The sequence below is a fragment of the Actinia tenebrosa genome, unplaced genomic scaffold, assembly GCF_029948245.1.
Source record: "Actinia tenebrosa isolate PJP-AT-01 unplaced genomic scaffold, QUT_ActTen_1.0 PGA_scaffold16__25_contigs__length_10494907, whole genome shotgun sequence".
Classification (NCBI taxonomy): domain Eukaryota; kingdom Metazoa; phylum Cnidaria; class Anthozoa; order Actiniaria; family Actiniidae; genus Actinia; species Actinia tenebrosa.
This window is the reverse complement of record NW_028292576.1, coordinates 1,034,534-1,044,836: the sequence shown is the minus strand read 5'-3', so window position 1 is coordinate 1,044,836 and position 10,303 is coordinate 1,034,534. Positions and strand designations below refer to the sequence as shown.

The following is a 10,303-nucleotide window of genomic DNA, read 5'->3' as shown; positions in this document are numbered from 1 at the left end:
AGTACACAATAACCTTTGATATGACAAATACTCGTTGATGTTTTGTCTGATGAAATAAATACTAATAAATACCTGAATTACAATACTAGAAATCTTATTTTACTGCTCAATTATATTACTTTTAAAGCTCGGAATCAATCCTCAGCTGCTAAGCCAATCTATGAGCCATTAATCTATGAACACGTCATTCAAATCCATATATGGATACTCTTGCGCAAGAATGCGCTTTTCGCGAGGAGGAGAAGACAAAAAAAACAAAGGCATTTTACGACTGGGCTGTCACAGGCTACCCAGTAATTAGTGGTTAAGGACGTCTCGGGTATGGGATCCCTGTGGCACAGAGATAGCGGTTAGTGATCGATATTGTTCAAATATTGCTCCTAAAATCTCTCTTCAGTAGTCGGTCTTGGAAACGTTTTATATTTTGATAAAGATTAATAATGTATTACGGTTTGAAGTGATTATGTGTGTGTGTTTGTGCGAAAAAGCCTTGAAAACGCTTGTTTGGGGCTTTGAAGGTTTGGCTCTTAATTCGACTCGCTCTACCAACTGAAGAAATGAGAACTATCTGTGTCTATGTCTATGTCACTACTTATAATTTTTAGGGTGGTAAGCCTCTGGACTCCGGAGCAGATAAGACCTGGATGATTCATAAAGGAGTTCATTATCTTCCACGGGAGATATGTATCACTAAATTGTTGGCAACCTTGATGAATAGCCTCCAGCAATAAAAAAACTAAAGCTGTTAGTCGTTTGATATATTCTTTAAAACGAAAAACTTAGTGACAACATTCTATCGTGTCACAAAGCCAAAGAAACGTGTTGGATTGCACGACTTAGTTCTTTTTTTCTCATTTTGTAAATACCGCTGTATTTTATGACATTTAAGTCTTTGAAATTCTTATCTGCACAGGTTTAGCTAAAATGAACTGTAATATAATGAATATAGAGCTTGAACAATACCAATACCGGTTAGTGTTTTTAAATGGCATCAGACTTTTAAAGGCATCGGTCTGTGAATAACTTACTTATAAACTTATGAACTAGGCCCTTGAAAATGAGTCCGTGGTCTTGAAAGGCAGCGGTTTGCATCGAATGCTAAACTGAAGGGATGCATTGACCATAATGTTATAGACTACCCCCAGGGCTTCCTTTCTAATTTAATATATACCGAAATTCGTGCAGCTCTTTCCGCTAATTTGGGGAGGGAGGATTCAGTAAACATTAAACTACAGACCTAAGGAACCAATACATGTCTGTCTGATATTCAAATTGCAAAGTTCATGATTACCAGAATCATTATTAGCCAATCTGATAGCAGATCTTTTACATGGCAGGTGCATGTTCATTCTTTCTTTTCATATATTTCAAGCGTCAGTCTTTTGATTGGCTTTAGAATATGAAATGACTGACTCAACATACTGCTGGCCAAACTTATCGCTGATTCAGAACTGTGAACTGTGAACAATTAAAAACTAACTTCCTGACTGCTGTTGACATTTTCTTTTACTCTTGTCGCCTACAGAGTCAGTATTTACTTTTCTTCTTGAACAAGACGCGTTCTTCTTAAGAACAAGCAGAAAGCAAGTACCTAAGGATTGCAATTTGACAGAATCTCGTGGGCTTTTTCGTTGGATTTTGAATCTCGTAAATGACGGTTTATGATTAATTGGAGTCAAAGGAAATTAAGTTTAATTAACTTTGAATGAAGCTATATATTAGATATTTGACCATTCGTTTCGATCAAGGCTAGTAACATTAACTTCTGGAAGACAAGTAACAAGGAAGCAAGTCGATCGTTAAATTTGGCGGTAAAAGTCTGCAAATTGTTTTTTCTGATTTGTTGATATCAGCTGAATACAATAGCTTGTCGGCCAAAATATGATTCTTGATCAAAACGCGACTTGTTCGCTCCAGGAAAACTATACGAGCAGTTTCAAAGCAGCAAGAGTTAGCGCGCTTGTTGTCTTAGCGATTTTGTCGCTTGTTTGCAATGTTTTGATTCTTTTTGTCATTTACAAAGACAAGAGACTAAAAACTCCTGCAAATGTGTTTATAATGAACATGGCTATATCAGACCTCATCTATCCATTACTTGTTATCCCCAAGGAAATCGCCATGATCTACACAAATCACACATGGATCGTGAAAGGACACCTTGGCACTTTCCTTTGTAAGATGGTTCATTTTCTGCAAGACATTTCAACCTTTGTTTCCATACAAAGTCACATCGCAATCGCCATAGAGAGGTTCTGTGCGGTAATGCTGCCATTAAAGACTTTCCAGTCAAGCAAATGTAATCGCAGGCTAGGTGTTATTGCAACATGGCTCATTTCTACGGTTTATACTTCTCCCTACTTCTATACATTTCGCTTACTACCGACAAAACCAGAGGGATCCTATGTATGTGTTCATCTTTGGGAACCTGTTTTCAACAATTACATCGCGCAAAAGAAATACTATCTCACGTCTTTGATAATAATGTATTTGCTACCTCTATTGCTAGCAATCGTACTCTACTCAGTCTTGCTGATGAGGCTAAGGAGGCGAGTCTGTTTAGGACAATCGGCAAAACGTGCTCTAGATCAAAGTGAACAGGTCACCAACTTGGCTATCACAATAATAACCGTGTTTGCCTTATCTTGGGCGCCAGTTCATATTATACATATGATATTCATCTTTAAATGGAACTGGTCGTTACCGTGTGACATGGATAAGGTTTGGTTTGGAGCCTTCTTTTTAGGGTGGATGAATAGTTTAGGCAACCCAGTTGTGCATTTTATTTTCTGCAAGAATTATCAAAGATGCGTGAAAAAGATGTTTGGTTCCTTAAGGAGTAGAACAGTCACAGAAAAGATTTAACTTTAAAACCAGCCAAAATACATTACTATATATCGCCAAAACTCATGACTCTTTCTAGGATTTTCTGATACCATATTGTTAACCTCGTACTGTTTACTCAGATGATCTTTTCAACTCCAACGGGGAAGAGAAATAGAACTATTGGCCAAGGCTTTTTTTAAATAATAAAAATGGGTCCATAAATGAATTCCCTCGATGCATCAATACATCAGAAATGCAGCAATAAAACCTGTTCGTATTTTAGGAAGCGGGCGACATTAATTTTCATCGTATTGGTTGCATAGAGTACTTGACATAAAATATTGTATACTCTAGATATCAGAAAAAGCGAGCAAGATTATCAGTATATATTGTATCGTCTAAATGTATCAAATGGTTCTCAGACCAAAGTTCCTTCTTATCTGCTACTAAAAAGATTGAATATAAAGTTTCAGAAGTTAACCCTAAAATCAGAACAAAATCACTCTTTATTTCTGGTGGCTTTACTTAACGAAGTTACCAATGTACATTGTATCAATTCCAATTTTAATGTTGAAACAGAATGTAGAAACATATGTAGGAGAGGTAAACGCAATATACAATCTTTAGAATAACATTATTATTCACATATAAAGCAGCTGTCCCGGAAAAGCGTTAATGAAAAAATAAAACAAGTGGTTCTCAAGGAAAACAAAAAACGAATTTGCATTATATTTTTAGATGACTAGAGTTTGACATAAGTGATACGCAATATGTGTAGAACACTATGAGTTGTCAAAAAATAAAACTCAAAAAACTTATTTAGCCTTCTAGAAAGTACACTTGTATCCTGGGTGGTGTGAAAACCTTGTTTGTAAAGAGAATGAAGAGGCGATGAATAGGACGTGAATAGGAATACTATTTACAATCAAGGTCAATTAAATAAGTTTAAAAAGGAAACATTTCCTTTCTTATCAGTTTCACCACTCTTCATTAGCAAACTTGTTTGCCTAGGAAATTGTATAAAGATAATTAGAATTTTGTTAGATTTGTTTAAAACCGTATTAAATGTCAATTATCATTTTGCATGAACAGTTTTACAGCGGTTTGAGCATGCGTACGATAACTACGGAAGTCGCAAAAGCGGGGAAAAGGGTAGTTTTGGAGGGAATGGATAGATAATACAAGATTAAGAAATCTTCAACAGGGAGTCTCGATCATATATTTTAACCAGGTTTTTGTTTTGGATAGATAATAAAAGATTTTAAAATATTCAACAGGGAGTCTCGATCATATATTTTAACCAGGTTTTTGTTTTAAATCAAATCCGTTGGACTTCGACTACAATTTGTCAATAAGATGGTAAATTCGTTCTTACACAGGTTTTAATAATCAACGGATAGCGTGCATTTGGTGCATTTGAATCTCGCTTCTCGCTTCTGGCGGTTTCAGTTTCTATTTCTATACCTGGCACCTGGCCCCCATGTGTGAGTAAAGTCTATGGGTCTCTTAGTTGGTTTGAAGGCTTTATCAGCCTTAATAAGATTCAAAAGTCTGAAGGCATTGATAACGTCTCTATTTAATTTGGACACTTTTTCTAAACCTTCTAACCACCTGATGCAAAGAGTACATTGTGCCGTCGCTGAAATCTCCTTTCCATTCCCATTTTTTCATCCCTTATACGCATCATCGTTGCCGGGCCAATAGATCAAACCACATTGCAAGTCCTACATCTAATTAAAATTACAGTCTTTATTGTTGCCATTATTATTCGTTAGTTGAAAACATTTTCACCGTTGCAGCGTACACTTTCAGTTAAACTTTGGCAGTCGCAAAATCGAAATAAGATGAATAAAAACAAAACATTGCGCTGCATTACTTTTAGTTCAAAAATTAGCGTAAATTTTTTTATTTACAAAAAGCCTCAAATGAATTGTCTGCCATGAGTCCTCTTCTATTTCATTCAGTTCAATATAAAAAATTCGACATCCTTTCCTTTCCAGGAATGGTTTTATTTTTCGCCGTATTTTCCTTGAAAATTAATTTAACGAATTTTATTAATCTATATATGAATTCATGGCGATGGGGTAAAGAAAGGAAAGGCTTTCTATCATGTTTTAAGATGTAGTTGTTTAATTAAAGTAGTTGACATTTAGAGTTATTAGTCAGAATACGGAATGAACAGTTGATTTTGTAGCACATGGGCCTCTTCAACTTGTCATGTGACGCACGAAACTCTTGTTCAATTTGAGTTGCAAGAGATAAAGTAAAGATCTCAACAATACGCCTTGAGTGTTTAAAAGCTTGTGAAGAGGATAACATTAAAGTTGGCGGAAGCGATGTGCTGGAAGACGGCAGGGGTTATAACAGATAAGAACTTTATAAGACATCAATAAAATAACTAGCTTTTGCGATTAGACGTACGTATTGATCAGCACGGCAGTCAACCTCATTGTACAATCAATGAAAGTTAGAAGATTAGTCAACATCATCAATCGGTACTTCATATGGAGGGCCTTCGTTCTGAAAACATCTACTCCAATCTAATATAATTTGTCTGCACATTTTGGCTTTGAAATGTCTTCACCTCCATTTTGCTTGCGTTTTAAGCCGTTCTACGTCTCTTTTATAGATATACGAGAGAAAAAGCACGTTACGACTACGGCTACGGCTCGTTCAATTTTGAACTTTTTGAAAACTTTTTGGCAACTTGTTCAAATTTTTTCCAATTTGCACTCGAAACCGTATGATTTCCTATATGTATATTTAAATTCAAGTTGATTCCTTCGTCAGATATTTTTTGATTTTTCCTCTAAAGCTAGGTATTAAAAAAGCATTTTCGAAAAACAAAATAAAAAGTGGTCCCCGACTTTGTTTTTGAGGTATGAGTTTGAAAAAGTTTTTATGATGTTTTGCTTACCAAAACATTTAAATATGAGGTCAACACGTTGAGCGCGCGCGCAATAAATTTATGCGTAGAAAGGATTCAAGCGAACGTCGACAGTCCATCTGCATTTGTAGTGCAAGGTTATTTTTAATGTGCGACTCATAGTTACTAGACCATCCACATTCATCCAACGTTTATACAAATCGAAGATGATGACATAAGGTGACATACTTTGACAGCCCTCAAGCCAAGAAAAACTTTGTATTTCAATAAAACAATAATTGTCATGGAAAGCTTTTGATGTTTGGATATCCTTTCATCAGTTTTTGGACTCTTTTATACTACTTTGTCTCAAAGTGCCATTTCGTTAAAAATCGTGCTTTCCAAATGTTTTCGTAATTTAGGCTTCGTAATTTATTTTGTAAACAACTTTCCTTCGTAACTGACCCCTCCTTCTCCCATACTGGGTATATGAGTCAGCAAATTCCCTGATCAAGGGCGCATTACTAGGAGTATCCTTCTCCCATACTGGGTCTGTGAGTCAGCAAATTCCCTGATCAAGAGCCCATTACTAGGAGTATCCTTCTCCCATACTGGGTCTGTGAGTTAGCAAATTCCCTGATCAAGAGCCCATTACTAGGAGCATCCATATATTATTTTGTGAATCAGCAAATTCATGCATGTTTATTGTTTACATACATTTTTATTAGCCATACTTCAGGTAATGCGATTATTCTAGAATACTAAATAGTACATTAATATTTACAGTAATAACATGTACAAAGTAAAACAATGTTTTTTACTTATCGGATTCATTCGAGTTTATTATGGCAGATTATTGAAGTCGAGATTCCAAATATCTGCCATAACACGTCCACAGGTCTTGCATACTGGGTGAGCGAGCCAGCATATTCGCAGAGCAGTAGCCCAAATCAGAAGCTCAAGTGCTAAACATAATTGCTTTCTCAAGCAGCATATTAAAGAAGTTAGGTTTTATCTTCTGCTACATAGGTAAACCAAAATGTCCACACTAATGAGCTTTTTTTTTTGAAAACGCAAACTCTTCGATGTGTTTTGACATTGCTTCCACACTAAAACTATTAAAAACGCTTATATTTGAACAGTTAACTCTCTCCAGAGTAAAGAAATTTGAAAAAGGAGGCATGTAGTTTTAGTCAGACAGACAAAATAAGAGGCTTTTGAAAACACTGGCGTAATTCACACGGGCGTGTCTGTTATTCGCGTGCGCAGTGACGATGATTTTACATCAGATCAGTTCAAAAGCTAGTGAAGCTAAAATGTTAAAAAAAAAAAAGTAAAAAGACGAACAGAGATTTTTGAGGCGAAAAGACGAAAAGAGGTTTTTGCAGGGCAAAAACCGGCTGGAGCTTTTCTTAAGTTTTCTGCACAGTCCATGCACAACAAACCGGAAGGCGTTAAAATGCAAGCGCTTTTTGGCGTAGCCTATGCGAAAGCTACTTGCATGCGTCTCTACTCAAGGTTGTCCTTGAGCCAAGGTTTACGAATTGTATTCATTGCTTGAACAGGTTCAATAGTGTTAATCTTGTGGCGACAAAAGCATGTTTGCTGCAATGTCTTTTTTGTTTTCCTTCTGAGCTCTGCTGACTTTGTAAAGTAAATCAGAGGATTTGTGACACAGTTTGATGTTGCTAGCAAAATACTAGTATTCCAAAAATGAACCTGAACATCAGAAGTAACAGTGACGATATTTGCTCTAACTACCACTATGTAGATATTTAATAAAGTAAATGGTGTGACAAAGCATAAAATGATATCCCTAAACATTCTTATCACCTTTTTTCGTTGTTGAATGCTTGGTTGTCCAGTGACACCTATTGGGGTCTTTTTACAAAGGGCAATAGAAATAGCTGCAACTGTGTAGGACATGTAGCAGAAGGGAAGTATATACGTTAAAAACAAGAAAAACATCAAGAGGCTCTTTGACGTGTTCTTGTCCGCACCACAATCCATTATATAATGGTCATCGTTCAGAGTATATTTGTTGATTTGAAAGAACTGGTGCACTAAGAGGATAGAGACTAAAAGAGCTTCAACCCAGCAAAAGTATATCACTCGTTTGATAAAAGAATTGGACGGTAACTTAAGGGGATAAAAAATTCCAAAATACTGTTCTGTTGCTATTAAAACCAAACCGTTGATGCTGATAAATACAAAAAAAAATGCCAAGACCTCGAATAGTCTTACAAATTAGATCAGCGCTACAAATATCGACAACGTTAGTGATGATAAAGGCTGACGAACCCAAGATGGCGGTTATGATATCAGAAACAGTCGATAAATTGACCATAAGAAACGCTATAGCTGTTCGTCGAAATTGGGTGGTCCTCTGCACGTTCACTCTTTGAAGCATATCGTTGTACTTGAAGACCAAAATAAATGTGTTAGCGACCAGCCCAAAGACACCTATTACAACTGCTATGCTGATATACAGTATTTTAAATCCCGAAGAAACTTGTAGAGCTAAATACGTGATCCGTCTTGTACTACTGTTGGCGAGAAAGCCTGTGGAATTTCTCTCCTCTTCCATCTGTTGACAACGAAATAGCATGTTTACAATAACTAATGACTTTGAATTGAAAGAGTTATGGCAGCTTATAAATTTTGTCACATTCGCGTAAATTCCAGTGTGCAGTACTAGCCAGTCAATGCTTTTTATAAAATTGCTTTCCGAAAACGTTTCCAAACTATGTAAATTAAGCAACCAACAATCACAAGACTTTGTCACGCAGTACTGACCTGGTTCTCTGCGCTTTAAAAACATATAGACACGGGATTTTCAAATCAAGGTATTTGGACACGGATTTACAACCGCTTTACTAGTGTGGATGCAGTTTTTTCAAGCAACTTGAGTCACGCGGCGCTTAATTTACATAGTTCGAAAACATTTTCGGAAAGCAATTAACCACGCGAATGCGATAAAAGAGGACAAAAGCGATGAAAAATCAAACTAGACGCATAGCTGCGTGAACTCGGGGTTCTCTTTGATAAAAATCTAAATCATCTTTGATCAGACAATGATGTAGTGGTGAATCAATATGTTAAATTTTTATATCAATAAAATTTGTATGCTTTTGTTGTTTCTTTGGTTTCAAGTGTACGGATAAGCATAGAAAATAAATTTAAGTGGCACAACTAAGACTGAACTACTGTATATCTAGAGCTCGGAATAAGTTTACAACTTGAGGGTGTATTTATTGGTTGAAATACATGCATGTTCCTTTTTGCTATTGAAAATATAAACGCTATAGCGCAAACCACTGCATTGCAAATCGTACTTTGATAAACTTTGATTGGATTATGTGAGCAAAGCCAACTTGACAAACACTGTTACATTCAAATCACAAAACTCATTAAGTTAGTCAACACAGATATAGTTGGAAAGTATACTCTTTAATTTCAAGAATAAGTTTATGTACTTACACAACAAAAGAAATATGAGATGAACAAAAAATGATCTTCAAACAATTAGTTTTATCTAAGATATCACAATCGCTAAATGATGAAGTGACAACAGTTTGAGTGTAGTAATCGAAGAACTTGACTGTTTTGTACCCTAATACAGTTAATATTAATACTATCAAAACAGTAAAGCAAGAAATTTTTCCTTGAATCAAAAATAATAAAAGAAGCAATATACTTTTTTACATTAACTTACAAATTTCTCGCACACTGATTTGTTATTTTTTATCATCAATAAGAGGACAGACAGATAAAGCTGACGTCAACGAGCGCGCGCTCTTTCCGTTGGTTGTTTTGATCGCTAAAAATGAGAAGTTTTTATCGTTTTTGTTATTGTGAAAAACAAATTGACATATGTAAAATGTAAACATATGCTCGGCTACGCCTCGTGGATCCACACTACTTTGACAATGTGATGACGCAATTTATTGTCAATAAGAGGACACACACATAAAAATCTGATGTCAATTTGTTAAATAAGCATTAATATTGAGAAAGAAGTGATCAGCTTTGGAAAGGCGGCTCCACTTAGAGAATCACATGGCTTGCTGTAAACAATGATCGCCAGTCCTTTATGTTCTTCGCTCAAAGTACTTACAATCTTCGTTTCTTTGTCGGTAGTACTTTGTTGATATTCATTAGTTGAGTCCTTTGTCGTTTCAGAGCCTGTATAAGTTAGAGTATAAATCGCTTTTGATAAGATAAGTAGCTTGCTTGATAGATATTTCACGATAGGCAGTAAGATAGGCAGTTTCACGATAGATTCGCGGTACCTCTCCAAATGCCCTTTCGAAAAACGCTCGACATCTTAGTGTGGCTATACCGCGAATGGTGTGTGGATTTGTATGTGATTTGAGCGTATTTAAAGAGGAGGTTGAATCCATACTGTACATCGGATCGCTCGCCATTGAAATTTACACAGAGCACATGGTAGAATGTCACGTGATTGAGAAAGGTTGATCATACTGCGCATGCGAGGGCACTTTAGCGATGAAGACAAAAAATACTACGACGACGAAGAAAGGTGAATCCTAACCTCGCGGTTCCACAGGAACCCCGAGTAATGAACAAGGGCGCTAAAGAGAATCGCCGTCC

At 36.1% G+C, this 10,303-nt stretch overlaps 1 protein-coding gene across 1 annotated transcript; it reads left to right on the top strand.

Annotated features, from left to right (window-relative positions):
• Window positions 1-1,571: 1,571 nt before the first annotated feature.
• LOC116289714 (galanin receptor type 1-like) lies at window positions 1,572-3,826 on the top strand. Its single transcript, XM_031696658.2, has one exon. The coding sequence runs from the start codon at window positions 1,882-1,884 to the stop codon at window positions 2,860-2,862; it is 981 nt and encodes a 326-aa protein (XP_031552518.2). The 5' UTR covers window positions 1,572-1,881; the 3' UTR covers window positions 2,863-3,826.
• The last annotated feature ends 6,477 nt before the right edge of the window (window positions 3,827-10,303 follow it).